This window comes from Hemiscyllium ocellatum, chromosome 23, assembly GCF_020745735.1.
Source record: "Hemiscyllium ocellatum isolate sHemOce1 chromosome 23, sHemOce1.pat.X.cur, whole genome shotgun sequence".
Taxonomy (NCBI): domain Eukaryota; kingdom Metazoa; phylum Chordata; class Chondrichthyes; order Orectolobiformes; family Hemiscylliidae; genus Hemiscyllium; species Hemiscyllium ocellatum.
The window spans coordinates 47,130,035-47,154,597 of NC_083423.1; the positions used below are offsets into that span (position 1 = coordinate 47,130,035).

At 39.3% G+C, this 24,563-nt stretch overlaps 1 protein-coding gene across 1 annotated transcript in view; it reads left to right on the forward strand.

The window, feature by feature from the left end:
- The window catches only part of dera (deoxyribose-phosphate aldolase (putative)), a 44,979-nt gene extending 24,207 nt beyond the window's left edge, over positions 1–20,772 (forward strand). The window contains exons 7-9 of the mRNA XM_060843217.1: positions 16,907–17,019; positions 20,264–20,413; positions 20,536–20,772. Of these exons, the coding sequence (XP_060699200.1) occupies positions 16,907–17,019; positions 20,264–20,413; positions 20,536–20,592 (320 nt within the window). The 3' untranslated portion in view covers positions 20,593–20,772. The remainder of the gene's footprint in view (positions 1–16,906; positions 17,020–20,263; positions 20,414–20,535) is intronic.
- Positions 20,773–24,563: the final 3,791 nt, after the last annotated feature.

Here is a 24,563-nt window from a genome sequence, read left to right on the forward strand (position 1 = left end):
TTTGACTCTTTACTGTGGTTACAGCCTCACTAGAAAGGTTTGCAACATCGTGCATACAGCAAGCTAAAGAAGATTCAGAAGCATTAATGATTCAAATCCACTGGCAAAAATACAACATCTTCAACTGTGAGCACAGGCACATTTTCAAAATCTGCTCAACTTGACTGTTTCGAATTATTCATGAGCAATGAATCAGAGTAAAATGCAAAGTCGAATAAATCACAAATTGCCAGGTTAGTGGTGGTGAGTGCCACTTTGTACAGAGCCTTTTGATCCAGGGAGGAATTGAGGAGAGGGCCACCTTGCTCAACCAACAAGCACCACCTCCTGTTCACCAGTTTGAAAATGCTGGCTCGCAGAGGTACATTGTCGCAAATGGCAAGAGTACAACAATAGCATGGTCAGAGATCTTTGAATATTCATGTACCACAGTCAGCCAAAACACACACTATAACACCTCTCCAGACTTCAGCTTCATTGTGGGATCCATCCATAACTCTGATGTTAAAAGGAAAAATCGGACTACATAGCTTTTGTGATGAATCAGGAGATTGAATGGATCATGCATCCAGTTGTAGTCTTCCACATTTGTTGAGAAGCAGGAGAATTTGGACTTTTCTTACACTGCTCAGATGTGTTTGAATGTAAGGCTGTGCATCTTGACAGCAATGTCTGCAACTGATGATGTTGGTGGAAACACCTAGAGTGAAACCCCAGCCACTGTCTCTTGCCAAAGGCCTAATTTTCACCTGAAACCTTGAAGTTTACCACTGGTGGTCAGGATCATCTTGTTCCTCCTTATGAGATTTAGTATTCAGCTCACTGAGAAGGCTGAAAAGATCTGAAGTATATTCCAACTTAGCTCGCCAGTTACCATCAGATTGTAACTTCTTATAAGACGGTTCATGCGTTGTTGCACACTCTGTGTCATTCCTCTTCTGGGCTCATGAACTTGGGTGTGAACCTTCACCAGCATTAACCATTACATCTCCAACGGTAAACTCTTTGACCCTCATCTCTGCACACAGAATAGTGATCAACTGTGATTTTGATGGCCACGATTTTATGTAATTCACAGCTTGCTCTAATCCAGCAGCTTACCCTATTGGTATTGTTTTGGCTAAAAGAACTTCACGAAGGAGGATGCTGTGGTTCATCTGAAGGTCAGGATTTTGCTGTTTCAGCTTACTGACACATGCTTTTAATTTCTTCCTCACGGGGACTGCTCCGTAAGTGAAAATGCTCAAACACATGGACCAGGTAGGTTTGTTTTCCCTCGAGTAGGTAACTTTTACCCAAAATATTTCTTCAATAGGCGCACGAATCAGTAGCTCCTTAGAGTAGAAAAAAATCTCCACAGTGGGATTCACATAAACATATCAAATGATGACCAGCAGCTGGCAGTGTCTGCTTATATTGGTAGACTCGTCAATTTATAAAGCAACCTTCCCATTAGGAGCTAACTTCACTTTCAGTACCTTTCGATATCAGCTGACATGTCATCAATTTGCCATTTAACCATTATCAGAGAGTGGAACTTTGTTGATTTTATTTGCAGTATCAGCTCCTGTCATCCCATCTATGATTTTTTACATATAGGCATGATTAAGGTTTCTGAAATAATATGGGGCAGCTTTGATGTTGCTGCAAGCTCAACACCTGATAACTGGTATCTTGTGGTTTATGCAATACTTGAGCACAGTCCATCAGGTGTTGGGTCTGTGTGATGTTTTGTCCCCTCAAGCTTAAAGTATTGAATGTGTTTATTCACCAGAGATGAATGTTTCATCTGTAAATGGCGTCTTACTTTGTACCAACGCAGTGTTTGCCAACTTAATTTGTGCAGGTGCGACATTTAAGTTAGTAACAAGCAGCATTGCCTGTCCATGAAGATCCAGAGTAGACAGGCAGGAGGCTGGAAGAACACAGTAAGCCAGGGAGCATTAGGAAGTGTAGAAGTCGACCTTTCGGGTGTAACCCTTCTTCAGGACCTCAAGTGACAGTTATAGTGACATAACTAAAAAAAAAATCCAAACACGTTATTTGTTTTATAATGTGAAAATGTGTCTAGGCAGGGAGACCAGTTTAACAGCTGTAGAGTCTTAGAGATGTGCAGCACGGAAACAAACCCTTTGGTCCAACTCGTCCATGCCGACCAGTTATCCTAAAATAATCTAGTCCCATTTGCCAGCACTTGGCCCATATCCCTCCAAACCTTTCCTATTCATGTACCCATCCAGATGCCTTTTAAATGTTGCAATTGTACCAGCTTCCACCACTTCCTCTGGCAGTTCATTCAATACACGCACCACCCTCTACATGAAAAAGTTGCCCCTTAGGTCCCTTTTAAACCTTTCCTCTCTCACTCTGAACCTATGCCCTCTAGTTCTGGACTCCCCCACCTTGTCTGTTTACCTTATCCATGCCCCTCATGATTTTATAAACTGCTATAAGATCACCCTTCAGCCTCTGACGCTCCAGGTTGAACAACACCAGCCTGTTCGACCTCTCCTTATAGCTCAAACCCATTCAGCAACTGTGTGCCTCTTTATTGCATGTGTGTTGTTTCGTCTCTGATCAGAACTATGGAAACTCATTGCACGTGCTCATACCAAATGTTTAATCCTACGCATCCTGTCAGAAGGATGTTGTGAAACTTAAAAGGGTTCAGAAAAGATTTACAAGTGTGTTGCCAGGGTTGGAGGTTTTGAGCTAAAGGGAGAATCTGAAGAGGCTGGGGCTGTTTTCCCTGGAGCATCAGAGGCTGAGGGGTGACCTCATAGAGGTTTATAAAATTACGAGGAGCATGGATAGGATAAATAGACAAGGTTTTTTTCCCTGGGGTGGGAAGGTCCAGAACTAGAGGGCGTATGTTTTGGGTGAGGGAAAATATATAAAAGGCACCTAAGGGGCAATGCAGAGCGTGGTAAGTGTATGGAATGAGCTGCCAGAGGAAGTGGTGGAGGCTGGTACAATTACAGCATTTAAAAAGCATCTGGATGGATATATGAATAAGAAGGGTTTGAAGGGATATATGTTGGGTGCTGGCAAGTGGGACTAGATTGGGTTGGGATATCTGGTTGGCATAGACGAGTTGGACTGAAGGGTCTGTTTCAGTGCTGTACATCTCTATGACTCTATGTGCAAGCTGGCTGCATGACAGAGTGTTTTTCCTTTCTCTATTGCATGTACAATGACAAAGGTCAGCAGGTACAGTCTTCAATAATAGACACAGAGAAGAGAAGGTCTTTAGAATTACCCAGATACAGCAGTACAGCTTCCCGGAGATTTTGCAGCTCACTTCTCGCCTGTTGTGAAACACCAGGGTGCCACAGCTCACCAACTGAAAATCACTCTTTTAAGATACTCCATATCTACCTTGTACGTCCATGATCTTTGGCCATCTTCCCAAATATCTGTGGCTTATTTGATAAATATTGGTATGGAGTTCATCTTGCTGTACAAAAGGTGTTAATAGTTACATAGTAACTTAGTATTTGGTGCCTAAAGGAGCTTCGTGAACAATATCAGATTCAAATATATTGAGAGTTTGGGGTCAACTGAAAAGGATATTTTTATTTTCAGTTTGAGAGTATCATGCATTGAGAGTGTTTAAATGTTTCACATTAGTATTCATAAAGTAGCTTTGTAGTTTTTTTTTAATTTTGCAGTAGGTGGTGCTGTTACTTGTGGTCTCTCTCCCTTGAAAATCAGAAATTGATCTTACTATTAAAGAGCTGCTTGGAAGAGTGAATATAATATTGAGATATTCATTTATATAACTCCAGTTTATTTTTTGTTACTGCTTTTTCACTGGCCCATGCCCTCCTGTCATTTGTCTTGTATCCTGGTCTGTTACGGATTTTTAAATGGAAAAGACAGGAAGATGGTCTGACTCCATGGCTACCTCTACTACATCTCTTAATCAGGCTACTGCAGCCATTTAGCCAAGTTCAATCGCTACAGTCCAAAATAAAGCTGCAGATACCATTGAAAATCATCTACCAGGATAGGCTTTTTTTTTGTGAACATGCTCAGCAGTAGACTCTATATACTCAGTAGCATTCATATAACAAAAGTAAGGGTGGACACCAAAGATTAGCCTTTCCAGAGGGGGAGAGAGATATTAGCCATCTGTTCAAGCATCCATCCAACCTTCTGTGAAACAACTTGGAAAACGTGCAGGTAAGTTAACCCAATTTCCAAGCTAACATTTACCATTCAGCAGCCAAGAACAGCCTATCTGCTTATTTGTATTTTGTGACATTTCTGCACACTGGTTGCTGCAGTTGATCCTTAACACTCACTGCACATCAACAGTTCATTGCTGTATAGTCACAGAATTGTGCAGCATGGAAACGGGCCTTTTAGTCCAACCAGGCCATGTTCCCAAACTAAACTAGTCCCATTTGCCTGCACTTGGCCCATATCCCTCCAAATCTTTCTTATTCATGAACCCATCCAAATGTCTTTTCAATGTAAGCTGTACTTGCATCCATTACTTTTTCTGGTAGTTGATTCCACAAACCACTCTGTGTTTTTAAAAAAAAAAGTTGCCCCTCCGTCCATTATAAATCTTTCTCTTCTCACATTAAAATATGCCCCCTAATTTTGAACTCCCCACCCTAGGGAAAAGATCCTTGTTGTTCACCTAATCTGTGCCCCTCAAGATCTTAGACACCTCAGTAAGGTTGCCGTTCAACCTTCTATGCTCCAGTGAAGTAAATCCAAGGCTTTCCAGTGTGTTTTTATATCTTAAACTCTCCATTCCCGGTCACATCTGGTTAATTTTTCTGAACCTCTCCAGTTTAAGAATATCCTTCCCATAACCGGGTGACCAGAACTCCGCACAGTACTCCAGAAGAGGTCTCAGTAATGTCCTGTACAACCTCAACAACATCCCACCTCTGATACTCAAAAGGTCTGAGCAATAAAGGCAGGCACACCAACGCTGCCTTAACCATGGTATCTACCTGCAAATTTCAAAGAAGTATGTATCTCAACTCCTTGGCATCTCTGTTCTACAACACTACCCAGAACCCTACTATTAATTGTATAAGTTCTGTCCTTGTTTGTGGTGCCAAAATGCAAGACCTCCTATTTATTCAATTTTGGTGTCATCTGCAAACTTCCTCACCATATATTCTCATCCGAGTTGTTTATATAAATGACAAGCAGAAGCAGACCCAGTACTGATCCCTGTGGAACACACTGTTTTGGGACTTCCTGAGGAAAATAAAAGCAAGGTCCTTTTTTTTTGTGTTGCAAAGGCACCAGTGCTGAACATGGCATTCCAGAGATAAACTGAGAGGCAGATTCTCTTACACTCCAAACACCTATCCTAGTCCATAAAGCTTTTGCATGCTTTCTGTCTGAGTTATGTTACTACAGGGCTTGGTCAGTAGTTTGTTCAGTGCTAAAATTTACGTCTTCAAATGCTTTTTAAAATTCTGGTCTTGTATTTAATATCACTTTATTGCACTCATTCATGTATTTCTGAAGCTTTATTTTGACCATTTTACATGGCATGAGCAGATGAACAAATGGCATTTTTTTGTGAAGGGAAAACCAATTCAGATGAAGATGATACAATTGTTGTGAAAGAACAATCACGCTGTAATTGCTGTGGAAAATAAGCTCCTTACCTCCCTTACACTCTGGAAAATGCTTTAAATTGTGACTTATAAAATAGATTTAAAGAGTACATCACAACTCTATGAAAAACTACTTTTGTGTGGGAACATGTTTTGTTCACAGATTCACCAAGGCTTCTTAGACAGCACTTTCCAAGCTCACAACCTCTTTCACCTTGAAGGACAAGGGCAGCGGATACATGGGAATACTGTCACTTGCAAGCTCCCCTCCAAACCATCACCATCCTGACTTGGACATCTATTGCTGTTCTTTCACTGTCATTGTGGCAAAATTCTGGAACTCCCTCCCTAATGGCATTGTGAGTCTCACTACAAAACATGGATTACAGCAGCTCAAGAAGGTAGCTCACCACCACCTTCTCAAGGGCAACTAGAGATGGGCAATACATACTGGCCCAGCCAGTGACATCCACACCCCACAAATGAACAAAAAAAAAGACTTTTATTTGTAGACTAAATAAAGAGTGAAACTTAATTCGATGTTAATGCAGTGAGCTGGAGTGAAACCTTCATGCTTTCACTTCATGTCGTCTTCATATACTAACTATGACCATCAGAATAGGAAGGGAAGGGCTCACAGATTCCTGCCCATTATAAAGTTTTCTTTCCAAAAGCTTTGCCATGTACATATGTTTCCTGCTGCATTGTAAGAATGAATATATTTAACACTTAATGCACTAACACCCTTGGCTTTTAGCAAGATAACTTGCAGTATCTTGTTTTAATTTGCATAGATGTTGCTTTGTGTTTTCTGATTCTGTCAGTTAAGGTAATGAAGACCCTCATGTACCGTTCATCTTCAAACCTATGTTAGGTCCTCCAGTTAAGAAACATAGGAGGAGAAGTGGGTCATTTAATAATCAAGCTCATTGATGGATGATCCTCTATTTCAACACAGTAGACCTTCACACTCCCATAGCTCTTGACACTTTTAACTTCTGGAAATCTATCTGTCCCTTTCATGTTTACATCTTGACTTTGCATAATTTAGTTGGTATTTTTAAGGATTCTTCCTCCAGTTTTAACCAGTGTGGTTACATTTACCACTATCCAATCTGCCAGGTCTGATCTAGAATATGCAGGATTTTGGAAGATGACAATTCATTCCATCTACTATTTCCTTAACCAACTCCTTTATTACCCAGGGATGGAAATGATCAGATCCTGGGGATCTATCTCTCTTGACCACATCAACTTCTCCAGCTGTTTTTTAAAATAATACTAACCTTCTTAATTTATCCTTCCCTAGCATTTTTGGGATGTTTTTTGTGTGTTCAGCTGTGATGACGGAACAAAAGTAGTTGTTTAATTGCTCTGCTATTTTCTTGTTTTCCATTATGAATTTTCCTTTCTTGGACTTTAAAGGGCCTGCATTTGTCTTTACTAATTTTTTTTCCTCTTTTTACATGGTTTATTGAAGCCTTTTCAGTCTGCTTTATAATCCCTGCAACTTTCCTCCCTTCCTGATCCTCCTACAAATTCTAAACTTCTCTCAGACCTCAAGCTTGCTGCTTTCTTCTGTCAACTTCATCAGGCTCTTTTTTGGATTTAATGCTACCCTCAATTTATGTTGTTAACCACGATGGTCACATTTTCTATTTTGCTTTTTTATCCAAAAGGAAGGTATATCTGCTGCAATGCATGTACTTGTTCTTTCAGTATTGACTATTGCATGTGCACTTCATCTGTTCTACTTTTAAATGAAGCTGTCTTGTTATTCACAGCCAACTTGCTTGTCATGCATTGGTAGTTTCCTTTGTTTAAATTTAGGACCCTAGTTTTGGATTGAACTACTTCACTTGAATGAAGATGTTCAACTGAATAACAGTTTTTTGTTTCTCTGTCCAAGATGCATCACTGTAGTAAAAGAGAGTACACAGAAGGTCATTCAGTATCTGCAAATAAAAAGTACAGGTTAACCCTTTGTGTGTGAGTCTCCTCCAGCAAAGTCAATTTTACTAAGATTGAGAAACTACAAATAAGGGATGTTGTCTTAAGAAATTTAATCTTGTCTTTTGCTTGATGATGCTGACTGACCTGCTGGATATGTTCAACATGTTCTGTGTTTATTTTGGATTTCCATCATTTCATGTATTTTTATTTGTATTCCCGTACCTACAAACTTCTTTAGAGGCCAAGACACTCTCCTAGGCTTTCCAGAATTGCTCTTTTTCTCGGTTTTTGACTATTTCCATTTAAATTCTTTTGTAAAGTTTCACTAACTGGCATCTGGAAAAGAGGATGATCTAGCTTCAATTCCAGTTTCATGTCATGGATTCCTCTGTGATCACTGTTCAGTTGCGTTGTGAATGGGATGGATGGAGAATTCTTGAGATATCGCCAAAGAAGGGGCTGTTTACAAAGGAAATAACACACAGAGCATTTCTTTAATGGACTGAAAAATGTTAAACTTGTCCTGTTCGGTATGACTCAGATTTAACAACTTACTGTGCAGAAACCTACAATACTGGTCAAAGTCTGAAATAATAGACAAGCTGTCATTTGACTATAGCATAATGTAATAATTTTCATTTTAACTTTCTAGTATTCTGGCCCACAGTTGAATCTGTTAGCCGGTTGGCTTCAATTGCCTCCTGCATTATCTTGTATCTTCTTTATTAATTGCACAAGTCATTAAAACATTATGACATTGAACTTGTTCTTTTGAATATTACGCCACCCCCAGCCCACCAGCTCCATCATCACTGTTACCTACCCAGTACTGTTAAACAGGACATTTCTCATTGGGAACTCTTTCCAGCAATTCAAGAACAGAACCATGAGCTTTGGTCATCAGTTATGAAACAGAAAGCAAGTTCTCAAAAAAACCAAAATATAATTTCATTATTTTTATCATAATTGAAGATAAAGTTGATTATAACTAATTGCATACTGATCTGCTTTGAAAATTAATTTAACACTTTTTTCCACATAATATATTCTTTTGCTCTGGTCTTTTCTCATTAAATAATCCATGACTTAGAATTTTAAAGTTAGAGTAATAATTTGATACATTAATCTTTGGAGTCAGTAATTTTATATCACACTTCACACAGTCTTTTAGTTTGCAAATGAATAGTTCTTTAATTCTGGAAAATGTATTTAAAAAGCGTTAGCCATTAAGTGATAATTAAGAAAGATGAGAACAAAGGAAATAACACATAGAACATTTCTTTAATGAACTGAAAAATGTTAATCTTGTCCTGTTTAGTGATGAGGTGCAGAATTGCAGCTAAAATCCTTGGAGAATTGAAGCAAATGAATTCAGTAGTGGATGTAATTAAGACACATTGTGAAGCATCGAGAATAAGAATGTTATCTATCTTTTTCATCAAAAACTGATTATTAAATGTCATAAGGAAAATCTGATTATAGACTGTATAAAAGATGAATTTGCCTGTGTAAAAATGAAGAAGAAAACCGACTGAGGCAGCATAAAGAAGTGCTCCCTTATTTTTGAAGTAAAATCCCTAACAAAAGAATCTTTTTTCAGCAGAAATATTAATTTATGTTTTGAAATGTTACATTTGGATTTCAGAGAGATAGAAACGATGTTCAAGTGGTTTGTATTATTACTTATAATCGAGAGTGCATAATGCAATTCAGAATTGTACCCTTTTCGGTGAATCCTAAAAGCATTCCTCCTCCATTTGGCATATGTCTGTTCCCCCATCTCTAATGGTAGTTGGGTCTACTTTGTGGGAGCATAAGACATAGGAGTGAAAGTAAGGCCATTCGGCCCATTGAGTCCACTCCACCATTTAATCATGGCTGATGGGCATTTCAACTCCACTTACCCGCATTCTCCCTGTAGCCCTTAATTCCTTTGACATCAAGAATTTATCAATCTCTGCCTAGAAGACATTTAGCGTCCCGGCCTCCACTGCTCTCTGCGGCAATGAATTCCACAGGCCCATCACACTCTGGCTGAAGAAAGTCTCCGCATTTCTGTTCTGAATTGACCCCCTCTAATTTTTAAGGCTGTGCCCACGGGTCATAGTCTCCTCGTCTAATGGAAACAATTTCCTAGCGTCCACCCGTACCAAGCCATGTATTACCTTGTAAGTTTCTATTAGATCTCCCCTTAACCATCTCAACTCCACTGAGTACAATCCCAGGATCCTCAGCTGTTCCTCGTATGTTAGACCTACCATTCCAGGGATCATCCGTGTGAATCTCCGCTGGACACACTCCAGTGCCAGTATGTCCCTCCTGAGGTGTGGGGCCCAAAACTGAACACAGTACTCCAAATGGGGCCTAACCAGAGCTTTATAAAGTCTCAGTAGCACATTGCTGCTTTTATATTCCAACCCTCTTGAGATAAATGACACCATTGCATTCGCTTTCTTAATCATGGAATTCAACCTGCATGTTTACCTTTAGAGAATCCTTGACTAGCATTCCCAGATCCCTTTGTACTTTGGCTTTATGAATTTTCTCACCGTTTAGAAAGTAGTCCATGCTTGTATTCTTTTTTTCCAAAGTGCAAGACCTCGCATTTGCTCATATTGAACTTCATCAGCCATTTCCTGGACCACTCTCCCAAACTGTCTAGATCTTTCTGCAGCCTCCCCACTTCCTCAGTACTACCTGCCTGTCCACCTGTCTTCGTATCATCGGCATACTTCGCTAGAATGCCCCAGTCCCTTCATCCAGATCATTAATGTATAACGTGAACAGCTGCGGCCCCAACACTGAACCCTGTGGGACACCACTTGTCACCTGCTGCCATTCCGAAAAACAACCTCTTATTCCAACTGTCTGCCTTCTGTCAGACAGCTAATCCTCAATCCATGCCAGTAGCTCACCTCGAACACCATGGGCCCTCACCTTACTCAGCAGCCTCCCGTGTGACACCTTATCAAAGGCCTTTTGGAAGTCTAGATAGACCACATCCACTGGGTTTCCCTGGTCTAACCTACGTGTCACCTCTTCAAAGAATTCTAACAGGTTTGTCAGGCACGACCTCCCCTTACTAAATCCATGTTGACTTGTTCTAATCTGACCCTGCTCTTCCAAGAATTTAGAAACCTCATCCTTAATGATGGATTCTAGAATTTACCAACAACTGAGGTTGGGCTAATTGGCCTATAATTTTCCATCTTTTGTCTTGATCCTTTCTTGAACAATGGGGTTACAACATCTGTCTTCCAATCATCCGGGACTTTCCCTGACTCCAGTGACTTTTGAAAGATCTTAACCAACACCTCCGCTGTTTACTCAGCTACCTCTCTCAGAACTCTAGGATGTACCCCATTGGGGCCAGGAGATTTGTCAATTTTAAGACCTTTTAGCTTTTCTAGCACTATCTCTTTTGTAATGGCAACCATACCCAACTCAGCCCCCTGACTTCCTTTAATTGTTGGGATATTACTCATGTCTTCCACTGTGAAGACTGATGCGAAGTACTTATTAAGTTCTCCTGCTATTTCCTTATCTCCCATCACTAGCTTTCCAGCATCAGTTTGAAGTGGCCCAATGTCTACTTTTGCCCGTCATTTGTTTCTTATGTATTGAAAGAAACTTTTACTATCATTTCTAGTATTACTGGCTAGCCTACCTTCATATTTGATCCTCTCCTTCCTTATTTCTCTCTTTGTTATCCTCTGTTTGTTTTTGTAGCCTTTCCAATCTTCTGATTTCCCAGTGCTCTTGGCCACTTTATAGGATCTCTCTTTTTCTTTGATACATTTCCTGTCTTCCTTTGTCAGCCATGGCTGTCTAATCCCGCCCCGGATAATCTTTCTTTTCTTGGGGATGAACCTCTGTACTGTGTCCTCAATTATACCCACAAACTCCTGCCATTTTTGCTCTACTGTCTTCCCTGCTAGGCTCTGTTTCCAGTCGATTTTCATCAATTCCTCTCTCATGCCCATGTAATCACCTTTGTTTAATTGTAACACCATTATATCCGATTTTGCTTTCTCTCTTTCAAACTGCAGACTGAACTCTACCATATTATGATTGCTGCTTCCTAAGTGTTCCCTTACTTTAAGATCTTTTATAAAGTCTGGTTCATTACATAGCACTAGGTCCAAAATAGCCTGCTCCCTTGTGGGCTCCATGACAAGCTGTTCCAAAAAGCCGTCCTGTAAGCATTCCAAGAATTTCCTTTCTTTGGATCCACTGGCAACATTATTTACCCAATCCACTTGCATATTGAAGTCCCCCATGATCACTGTGACCTTGCCTTTCTGACATGCCTTTTCAATTTCCCGGTACATGTTGTGCCTCTGGTCCTGACCACTGTTAGGAGGTCTGTACATAACTCCCATTATGGTATTTTTGCCTTTGTGGTTCCTCAATTCCACCCACATTCCACACAGACTCCATATCATCCGACGCTATGTCATTCAGTGCCATAGATTTAATTGTGTTCTTAACTAACAAGGCAACCCCACCCCCTCTGCCCACCTCCCTGTCTTTTCAATAAGTTGTAAATCCTTGGATGTTTAACTGTCAGTCCTGAACCCCCTACAACCACGTCTCTATGATGCCTACCACATCATCATCATTCACGACGATCTGTGCCTTTAGTTCATCTACTTTGTTATGAATGCAACGAGCATTCAGGTAAAGTGCCTTAATGCTAACATTTTTTTCATTAGAGATATTGGAAATCATAAGATGTCCTAAGTTATCCTTCCTTTTTGTTGCATTCCTAACCTGCCTCAAGGTTAAATCCACCTGCAAACATGCCATCCTCCTGCTTATCTTTCCATTTAACTCCATACTCCCTGTCGCTTTCACTTTCCCTTCCCCCCCCCAACTCAGAAGTTTAAAGTCCTACTGACCACCCTATTTACCCTCTTCGCTAGAACATTGTTACCTGATCGGTTCAGGTGGAGACTGTCCCGACGGTACAGATCCCCCCAGTTCCAAAACTGATGCCAATGCCCCATGAAATGGAATCCCTCTTTCCCACACCAAAATCTTAGCCACGTGTTTACTTCCCTAATTTTCTTATCCCTATGCCAATTGGCAAGTGGCTCGGGCAGTAATCCGGAGATTATGACCCCTGAGGACCTGTACTTCAATTTTCTTCCTAGTGCTTGATAATCCCCAATCAGGTCCTCCACCCTAGCTTTGCCTATGTTGTTAGTGGACCACAACAACTGAATCCTCCCCCTCCCGCTCCAATATTCTTTCAAGCCGGTCGGAGATGTCCCGCACCCTGGCACCGGGCAGGCAACACACCATGCGAGACTCCCAATCCGGCTTGCATAGGATACCCTAATTATAGAATCCCCTATAAAAACTACTTGTCTTTTTGCTTTCCCCTCTTGAATGGCCTTCTGCACTATGGTCAGCTGGCTCATCCTGCCCAGAGCCCTTTTCCTCATCCGTATAGGGAGCAAGAATCTCATACCTGTTGGACAAGGTCAAGGGCTGAGGCTCCTGCAATCCTGAACTCAAGTTCCCCCTGCCTGCCTCACTTGCAGTCACACTTTGATGTCCCTGATCACTAACTGAATGTGAATTACTTAATCTCCCAAGTGTGACTGCCTCCTGAAACAAAGCTTCCAGGTAACTCTTCACCCTCCTGGATGTGCCGCAGTGTTTGAAGCTCAGATTCCAGATCATCAACTCTGAGCCGGAGTTCTTCCAGCAACCAACACTTGCTGCAGATGTGGTCACTGCCATTCACAATGGGATCAGCCAGCTCCCACATCATACAGCTACAGCACATCACCTGCCCAGCCATCTCTGCTTAGTTAGTTACTTTATTACTTTGGATAGGTTTGAGTTAAAATACTTTCTGATACTTCTCTGCTATAGTCTTTTTCTAAAAACCAATTAATAGATAAACCATAAAAAGTAATTTTTTAATCATTCACCGATTAAAGAAATAGAAAATCTTTACCTTAATAAACCAGAGTCCTATTTTTGGTTAGAGGTGGGGTGAGGGGTGGGAGACACAGCACGTGTAGTGTCTCGGGTTCAGCCACTGCCCAGATATATTACCGGCAGTCCCCTGGTCGTTGCTCCCGCTCTTCCTACTTATTAACTAGGTTAGAGGAGGAGGGCGGGTGGGAGACACTACAGTAGTAGAGTCTCTGGTTTAGCTGTCTTGCTGATATATATGGACACTGCTTTCCTTCCCGGCTGCCCCTCTGGTCCACGTCACTTCCTCCGCTGCTCCCACTCCTTCTCTGCTGCTGCTCGCGCTTAATTGAAGGATTGAACTTAACTCCTAGGCTTATTGCCATTGCTCTTTTTTGCATGCTTTGTTGGGAAGAGGCCAAGAGGAATAGGGTTTTTAAGAAAAAATTGAAGTATATCAATCACTGTATTGTGCACCATGTAACGATGTAGTTAAAACACAGACAGTCCACAGTTTTAAAATGTACTTTAAGCCTAAATTTCCTAAGTACTTGGCCACTGGTATACATCTAACAAATTACCCCATAATTTCACTCACCTTGAGGCAGAATCATGCAAGTAACCTTCCTCCATCATGTGTGCTGGAGATATTCCAATTTATTTCCCTCTAATACTAATGTATTAGTAACATACAAAGTTTAAAATGGTGTTTCTAATCTTTTGTGTACTGCTTGTTTACAAAGATTTAGGTTACAATCAAAATGGCAAGGGTCACATGATATTAACTTCTTTCACAACTTGCAATACTTCTCACCCACCATGTGATCAACCTCTTTGATTTCCTCCTCACGTCAGTTGCTCCTATTGTCCATACTGGTGTACCTGCTCCTAGTAAAAAAGCTCTTCATAGTATTTCTTCAGAATTTCATTCAACTTAAACACAGTGCTAACCACTGTGCCACCGTGGGCGGCATGGTGGCACAATGGTTAGCACTGCTGCCTCACAGCGCCTGTGACCCGGGTTCAATTCCCGACTCAGGCGACTGACTGTGTGGAGTTTGCACGTTCTCCCCGTGTCTGTGTGGGTTTCCTCCGGGTGCTCCGGTTTCCTCCCACAGTCCAAAGATGTGCGGGTCAGGTGAATTGGCCATGTTAAATTGCCCGTAGTGTTAGGTAAGGGGTAAATGTAGGGGTATGGGTGGATTGCGCTTCGGCGGGTCGGTGTGGACTTGTGGGCCGAAGGGCCTGTTTCCACATTGTAAGTAATCTAATCTAATCTAATCTAATTTAATTTGTGGCCAAATTCCAATCATTTTGCTCTGACAACACTACTCTCCAGAGATCACGCCAAAATCTTTAAGGCTTCACTTGGCAGCCATAATAAGCTCCCACATTCCTACAGAGGGAAAGTCTGATGGATAGCATCCATCAGAATGATGTTTTTTGAAAGCTGTCTGGAAGCACGAGCCCTCTATACCAGTGAAATCTTGCCTTCCACAGGCTGACATATGCTGTCTTTGAACAGATGGCTTCTTGTGACCTCGCATTTCTTGCAGTAAAAACTGTCACTTTACGCTCATTTCGACACACTGAGTAAATGAGTTTCACTCCCTACACAGGGATCCAGTCGCACATTGCATCTAGAATTTGGATAATGCTGTTTTAGGGCCTTGTCCAAAATGCTTGCAAAAATTTGATGTTTCCAAAAATGGTGTGTGGAACTTCCCTACACCACCTTTTGCTCAAGTTGAAATGTTTTCACAGTGCCAGTAATCACGAATGCAATGGGAATAAAGTTAAGGATGTGTATCATCTTGGGGATAAATTTAAAGATGCATACCATCTCGAGCAAGCATGTGCTTACTTTTCAAATAAATATTTGATCGCCTCCATGGCACTGACTATTTTCAAAGTAGTACTCAGGGGCTGTTATGGTGTACTGGTAGTGTCCCTGTCTCTGGGCTAAGAGGCCTGTGTTCAAGTCCCATCTGCTGTAGAGGTGTGTAATAACATCTTTGAACAGGTTGTTTAGAAAATATTAAATCATATTTCTGTACTCCATTGCCACGCTTCACATCCAATTAATTATTACAAGTGTAGCTAGCAGTGTAGATGCATATGGCACTGAATGTACACACAGCAAGATCCCACAACTTGGCCATTCAATTTGCTTCTGGTGGGATTGGTGGAAGGACAGAAAAGAGGGCTTCCTGCTGTTCTTCACCAGCAATCAAATAAATATCTTTCCAAATCAGAAATTGTTGGAAAAACTCAGCAGATATGTGGTGAGAAAGCAGAGGTGTATAGAACTGGACCTGATACGTAAACTTTGCTTTCTCTCCACAGATCTGAGTTTTCCAGCAATTTCTGAATTTGATTCTGATCCCCAGTACATTTTTAAATATCCTTCATTTTGATTACTTTTATTGTGTTTTATAATTGAACATCATAGGTGTGATTATTTTGGCACTACTTGTATCCACTTAAACAGGGCAGTCAGAAATAAGACTTAAAAGGCTGGGAAATCTCAGTAGGTCAGCTAACATCCATGGAGAGAGAGGAGTCAATGCCTTGATTTAACTTCTTACAATGTAGCGTTTGAAAGCTATTATACTGAAGTATTACCTAGATTGTTTGTCCTAATCATTATCGGGCTTGAATACAACATTTGACTTGTGGAAAAGTTACTACCAACATTGATTTATAAGGAGAGGCTGGATAGGCTGGCTCTTTTCTCTTTTAGGAGTTTGAGAGGGTGACCTTACCAAGGTTTATAAAGTTATGAGGGGTATTACTCTGGTAAATGGCAGGTGTCTTTTCCCTAGGGTGGATGACTTCAAGAGTAGAGGGCATATTTTTAAAGTGAGAGGAGAAAGATTTAGAGACATGAGGGACAATGTTTTTACACAGTGGTTTGTGTGTACCATGGATTTGGATGCAGTTACAATGGTTAAAAGATATTTGAATAAATACATGAACAGGAAAGGTTTGGAATGATATGGGCCAAATGCAAGCAGGTTGGACGAGTTTAGTTTGGGAACATGGTCTGCATGGACTGGTTGGACCAAAAAGTCTGTTTCCGTGCTGTAAGCGTGTATGACTGACTGTTTTCTGTACATTGCAGTTTGGTTTTCTTTTTATTGTTCACTTCAAGCTTATGTTGTAATATCACCAATCTCTTGTAGAATTCCTGTAGAAAATTAAAGCTGTTGCCACATTTAATTTTATCAAAGTATTTTTAGCAGCACTTTTGTCACTCCTGTTAGAAAACATTTTCTGTAGCCAAATTCTTGTGAATATGGAAATAGAGAATTAGACACAAAAATCCTTCTGCTTTTGTTTAAAGGATCATCTCCAAATGATAAGATGGTGGTTTTCAATTAAGTTCTGCCATTCCTTTAAATGTGTTTTTTAAATTTATCTTTTAGGTTCTGACTTTATTAAAACCTCTACAGGAAAAGAAGGGGTAAATGCAACATTCCCAGTTGCCCTAGTGATGGTGCGGGCCATCAGAGAGTATTATTCAAAGACCGGTTACAAGGTACACTAGCAATTTGGAAATATTTTGGATTGGAATTTCTAATATTCATCTTGTTCATCATTTAGTTTTTTAAAATAAAAATGATTTATTGACTAACAACATAAGCACCGTGTAATGAACAATAACAGTGAATTTCTGCAATTTCCTAAAATGATTTATTGGATTGAAAGAATTAATTGAAATCTTCGAGTGAGAGTACTCAGACTTAAGTGAAAGACAAATGGAAATCAAGTTTTTCTATTCTAGTTTAATTGAAAGATCAAGGATCCAGTTTAGTTGGGCTTTTAAGTAAATTGGACAGAAACAACATGTAAAGCTACAGAATGAAAGTGCAGTTGTAGCAAAAATTCAATTATATTATTAGAGCTATAGAACAGCCCTCGAGTCAAATCTGTATGCAATTAATAATATAATTGCTTGCTTGGAACTAGAATGCTTAACAAGGACTTCTAGTGTGGAGTTGTGCATGCTGTATATTTAATCCTATTTTTACCAGGACATATCAAATTTGTCTCCCCATATTATGGCTTATATCACACTGAAGGAAGAAGCAAATTGCTTCATACACAAATAAATGATCACTGTGTTATTCTAAAAAGATTGCAAGCCCTACTGTTTTTGCTTGCATGTCATTTCTCTAAGGATTGAATTAGAAAAAATTTGAATTTCCATATTCTTGCATTCATTTTGCTATTGCAGCTCATTCAAAAGATTGCTGAACTTTAAGCACAAATTGCTTCAGTGGAAATTGAGCTTGTGTGATAATTTGTATTAGTTATAAAACAAAATTGTGCTCCTATGCACAAAACTAACCATGCCAACAGAATTAATTAATAACCATTGGGAAATTTTATGCAATGTACTTATTTATGGGCCTATGGGAAAACTGTGAATTAAAGACAATGCAGGTTCATTTGGGTGCAGATGCACTGACATATATGTTTTGACAGCTTCTGAATTTTTTTTAACGAAGGAACTGATTATTGTTCTTTAGTAAAATTAACACATGGTTCTGTCTTCTTTTAAATATAATTTTTGATAACACTTATTGTGTTTTTTTTTAAAAGTAAATTTATTTTCAGTTGTATAAATGTCACAATACCTACTTGGCACCTTAAATCTATCAAAGAATATTTCAAAACAACTTTTTAAAAAAAGAAGCATTCTTAAAATACTGCACAATTTTATTGGTGTGAAAATATATTTTGAGTAGAAATGACTACAGAGAAGGAGACATGCTTGAAAATATGTATAAATTTCAACCTAAATTGACATTTGTGTCTCAAGTTGAAAGACTACATCTATGTGCTTATATGTCTTTAGCTGTTAATGTTGCAATACTTTAGAATCTTGAATTCCTTTTAAAAGTGCACTTCTCCAGGTGCTATTCTTTTGTTAAGTAAATAGGTGAAAAGTTATCAGGGTTAGGAGGAATATGGACTTGAGGTAACAATCACATCAGCCATGATCTTATTAATGGTGCAGCAGGCTAGAGAGACTGAATGAACTGCTGCTCCTAATTTGTATGCAGTTGCTGCAAGTATATTTAATCATGAAGCAAGTACTTAATTCCCGTTTGAACTTCGTTTCCTTCAATTTCTAAAGACTCATAGAAATATGCAGCACTGAAGCAAATCCTTCCGTCCAACTTGTCCATGCCGATCAGATATCCGAAATTAATCCAGCCCCATTTGTCAGCACTTGGCCTATATCGCTCTAAACCCTTCCTATTCATATACTCATCCAGATCTCTCTTTAAATGTTGTAATTTTACCAGCCTCTACCACTTCTTCTGCCTCATGCCATACATTCACTACCCTTTGTGTGAAAAAGTTGTCCCATAGGTTTAAGGTGAGAAGGGAAAGATCTAAAAGGGACCTATGCCCTCCAGTTTTGTACTCCCCCACCCCAGGGAAAAGACCTTGTCTATTTACCCCATCCATGCCCCTCAAGTTTATATACAATTGAGTTATTAGTATTAATTTAACAGGTATTGGAATAATAACTAAGAGACCAGTTTGTTTTATTCTGATTGCAAAGAAAGGTTGTCACATAGTTCAAAGTTTACTTTGTATTTCATAATTGGAACTCCTTCCTCTATAGTACTGTTTAAGCTTTAGCTGTACTGGAGATTTGAAAGCATTTTTTTGTGTGATCAATTAATTGTCAATAATGATTAAAACCAATGCTTATCTGTTAGTCAGATGGCCTGCATACTAATAACATATATTTCTTCAACTGCATAGTGTTAAGTTTAAATTATGTTTTCATGTGTATTTTCCCTGCTAAAAATTGGATGATGTTTTTGGACAATAATAATTCTTTGTTCACAATAAATTTTATATATGACCTCAGCATTTGTCTGTCTTCAGCTTGAGGTGACTTCAGCAGTGAATTCTGACTTTGTTCCCTGACCCAGTTTCCCCAGGGTGATAGTGACACAGCAAGTTCATAGTCATCTGTCTGTCTGGAGATGAGCTGGTCAGCTGGAATAGGATTTTAATTTTATTAAATCAACCAGTCATGCATAAATTATTTTAGAAAAGCTGTTACTTCCCATATTCTGGCTTTGGAATGACTGGATCCTGAAAGTAAGATGTATTGTTCAACACATTACAATGATCATTTTGTATAAAAAGATGTAGCTGGCAAGCTAGTTACAGTATAGTCATAGAGACTAGCTGCAAAACCTGATTACTATGATTCATCCTTCAATATTTTGAATGGTTTTTGGTTATTTTAGTATTCACCATTCAAAAAGCAGGTTGTAAGCTTTAAACAAGTAGCAGCTTTTTTTTCACTTCTCTAAGCCTGTAGTCAAGTTTAAACAAACTACATTGCATTTTGCACTGACAGATATTCTTTTCTTAACAACTTCACATCAGCTTATTCTGAGTCTTGGAATCAATTCAGCGAAAGTGGATTGTTAATAAAGTGTCGATTAATTCACTGCACTTAAGAGTTGATATGTTGTTGCTAACTTCACAAGTTGGTGGGCAGAGTTAGATGAAGTCTGACCTGGCTATTTTCTTATAAGTCAGTTGCAAGACAGATCTCTGTGAAAGCTGACGAGTGGATATTGTGTGGACGATTACCTATACTTATACTGTGATAAGTTTGCAAAGCAGAACAGACGTACTCCTGTTCCCATGTTCCAAATAAAATTGGCAGTAAGCATAGAGAGACACACACCTGAGGTAAAACTTCTGGTATAGCTTCATTAACACTGTATTCTGTTTTGCAGGTTGGGTTTAAACCAGCAGGTGGTATCCGCAGTGCGAAGGATGCATTGACCTGGCTGTCACTAATCAAAGAAGAGCTGGGCAACAGCTGGCTAAAGCCAAAATGGTTCCGACTGGGTGCCAGCACTTTGCTTACTGATATTGAAAGACAGGTTAGGATCCCAACAGGAAATTTTTGTACTTTTGCTTGTTAAAAAAAATCATATTTTTTGGTAATTTCTTCTAACTGAATTTTTCTTTCTCAATATATTGATTTCTATTTAATTTTCTTCAGATTTATCATCATGTGACAGGGAGGTATGCAGCAGCTCATGAATTGCCAATGGCTTAAAAGACTGCATGCGACTGTCAGCTGAAGAAACAGGTCTGATTTTTAATCACGAAGAGTGCTCCACCTCTGTATTACTTTTGCTGGAACTTTGGAAATGAACGTCTTTTTTTCTTTCAGATCACAAAGAATTTAACATTTACTCACTCAACTTTAATGCATTCCAATATTCTTAAATATAAATATTTTGCATACAATTTGAGTTTCTTGAAATTTAGAATTTTTAATATTAATTTATATCAAAATTATTAAAATGAAATTTTCTTTTGATAAAGTGCAAATAGTGATGTATGAAGTTTATTTGTCTCTGAGTTGAAATTTTTTGGATTACAGAATGTTACATTGAATAAGGTGCACATTATAGATTTATTTTGTCAGCTCTGTACAGTAAATTCACTGATCCCATTCTGCTAATGGAGACCCTTCCACATTAGAATAGCAATGCGAGGCTGAGACATTGAAATTTTCATCCTGATCTCACTCATTTCCATCAAGAGGGTTGGCTACTGGGAGTGCATAATCATGGAATTAAATCTAATATTCTTCATTCAATTTGATATGCGCAAAGTGGCCAAATCAGTGTGATTAGATTTATTAAATGACCGAGAAATTTTTAATGTTAACTAGGTTTTGCAGTCATTTTTGGTTTCAAGGATATTGCACTGAGTATCAGATAAACTAGACAAGAGACATTGATAAATTGATCAGAGTTTTATTCACAACTTGAAAATGAAAGGCACAAATGTTTGTGCCATCAGCATTTTCTTAAAATTCCTTCTTTCCTCTAATAATTTGAGAGGTTAAAATGTAGTATTTCATTACTGTTGCATATTAATTTTATTTAAAGAAGACCTTTCATATCCAGACAAAACGATTTATCAAGGAGATATACAGCACTTTTTTTTATTTGTAAGGGATTTTGGTTAAAAGATGTTTGGATAATATCAGTTTATTTATTACTACCGCACCAATACTAAACTGTTTTATACCCTCCTGAAGACAACTGATGATGAATAACCAACTCAGTACCTCTTTGAACCCGTCAACTCAGTAGGACTCAGTTTCCATGGTGATTCTTCTTTCTGTGCTGTCTCGAAATGGTTAAGGAGTCCTTAGCTTGCCAGCTCCCAGTTTGAAATATAAGGTCAGAACTTCTCCATTGGTAATCATTTCAGTAGGGAAATCACAAGAACATTGCAGAAGACCCCCTTGGTCATGACTATGACACATTCAGTACAAAGGTTGCCTGGAGTTTCTTTCGCAGCACAGGAGTGCTCTTTCCAAGTGCTCAGTTCACACAAAGGCCTTTTGGGAGATTTGCTCTTGCAACATACTTTTGTCACAAGTTTTGTTTGGCAAGGTATACACCAGCAGATGTCTGTGACAGCCAAGGTGCAGAATCCATTGACCGAGCTCAGATCCACTGCAAGCTGCTCCTGCCGACTACACAGCTGTGACTATTAAGTTCACCAGAAGTCTAGAAAGTATTTCTTCAGAATAATAAATTCTGTACTGTAGACAAAGAATCTAAATGGTTAAGTGGAGTTGCAACTTCTCACATTTACAATATGTGCAATGTAACCATTTCTAGCCTATTCCAGATTTTAAGTATTGTTGAAGGAGATTTGCCCAGATTTTCACAAGTCAGTTGCACCTTGAACTTTTTACAGCACATTTCATTTGTGAACAATTCTAAAAAGAAATTGCCTCCCTTATGAACTGTAAACTGCAGCTTTTACTATCTGCAGTACTGTGTCAGTGTTACCTAGCTATTAACCCCAATCATAATAGTCTGCAGGAGAATAGGAAGTGTGTTTCCTGTAAATTGAAATCATGTATCATTGGACCATTTACTTCAGACTAAACCACAGATCCTATATATATTTAGAACTATAACTCAGAAACAACATGTATACAATGAGGCACAATATATTTTACCTGCTGACTTTCAAACAGTCTAGGGTTCTTTCTGTCTCTTATGGTGTTATGGAATTTAATCCAGGCAAGTGCGAGGTTATGCATTTGGGAGGTAAAATGCAAAGGAAGGTATACAGTAAATGGCAGGACCCTTGGGAACATTGATATAAGGAGAGATCTTGGGGAGCAAGTTCATATCTTCCTGAATGTGGCAACGCAAGTGGATAAGGTGATAAAGAAGGCATAAGGCATGCTTGTCTTAATCAGTTGGTGGGGGGGGGATTGAGTCTAAGTTGGCAAGTCCAGTTGCAGCTGTCTAAAGCCTTAGGCCACATTTGGGGTATTTTGAGCAATTCTGGTGGAGCATGTGGAGGCTTTGGAGAAGGTGAAAAGATGATCTTCTGGGATGTTACCTGGATTGGAGTGTATTAGCTATAAGGGAAGGTTGGACCAACTTGGACTGTTTGTACTGGAGCATTGGAGGCTGAGGGGCAATCTAACAGATATATACATGTATATAAAATTATGAACGGCATGGATAGGGTGAATAGTTTTTATTCCCAGGGTGGAAATGTCAAACACAGACGGCATAGGTTTAAGGTGAAATGGGTTGGTGGGCGAGGTCTTTAAAGATGTAGAGAACAAGGTTTTTTTTACACAGAGGGTGGTAGATACCTGGAATGCACTGCTAGCGGAGTTTGTAGAAGTAAATACGCTAGTAACATTTAAGGGGCATTTAGAGACACAGGCAGGGAAGAGAGGGCTACGGATTATATGCAGGCAGATGGGATTAGTTTAGAATGGCATCATGGTCAGCACGACATAGTGGGCCGAAGGGTCTGTTCCTGTGCTATCCTGTTCTGTGTTCATGACAAACTCTCAAAGATACAGTGGGGACTGGGGGTAATTCTCAATTTGCAGTCCGAGAGGTAAACTCGCATTGTAGATTGGCTACCCATTATAGAAAATGCTCAATTTTCTAACTGATGAAATTAATGTCTCTGATCACAACTGGTTACTTACGTAACGAAACCATCTTCATTACTAGAGATGCAGTGAACAGCAATGATCAAATGCTGCAAGATGTCTTCTCTTTGAAGCCATCTCTTAGGGGTCAGGCAACCAAAATGTAAATATATATGACCAGTGATATTTGCATTTCTTGCAATCCTTGCTTAATTTAATTTCCAGTTACCTGAAATCATGTTTTTCATCTGATGTATTGTGCCAGGAGGGATCTGAAAGAAATGTCTTTGTACAAACCACTCTCTCTAACTGCAAACTTTGCAAAGTGTTTTGAGGAGGCCATTTTATTTTCCGATAAAGCATCTCTGAGCCATTTTAGAACTGTTACCAATACTTTTAAAACAACTTGCAAGATGTACACAGTTGATAACATGGGTGTTACAAAGACATTTTGTCCAATTAGGCCCACTAGCTGATTGCAGACAAAGACTGTGGAGATGTCTGCTATAGAAAATGGGTTTTAGTTGTTATGCTCTGTGTGAATGAACAATAAAGCTTCAAGGTTCTTCATGAGATAGATGCGAGGAACAGGCCTAACCTTCACAGTTCAAGGAGACCCATTATATAGATGGCTGGCTTCAACAGAGCTGAAGTCAGTTTAATGCCTTATCTAAAGACTTCTACAGCGATGCAGTGTTTTCTTGCTATTGGACTGGAAAATTGTCCAAGTCTTTATGCACAAATTGAATGTGAACTTACTCTTTTTAAGCAGCTTGAGAGCATTAGTAACTTTGCCAAAATGACATCAACTATTTAGCAGACACTTATTTTAAGGTGTTGATATTCTGCTTTCAAACTATTCAAGTATTTGACTTAATTAACAGAGAAAGTAGTGATGCAAAATCAAGTGTCTTTATTTACTTGGTGTATTACCTACAAACAAGACTGACTGGAATCCTGTGAATGCTTTTTATTAGAAATGTTGATAACCATTGCAGGCGTTCTCTTGATTGCAGGTTTGGTTTAGTCAAAGTCAATTTAATCAAAATCTCTCAGTTTATTAATTCTGGTAGAAGGTGAGACCAAAGATA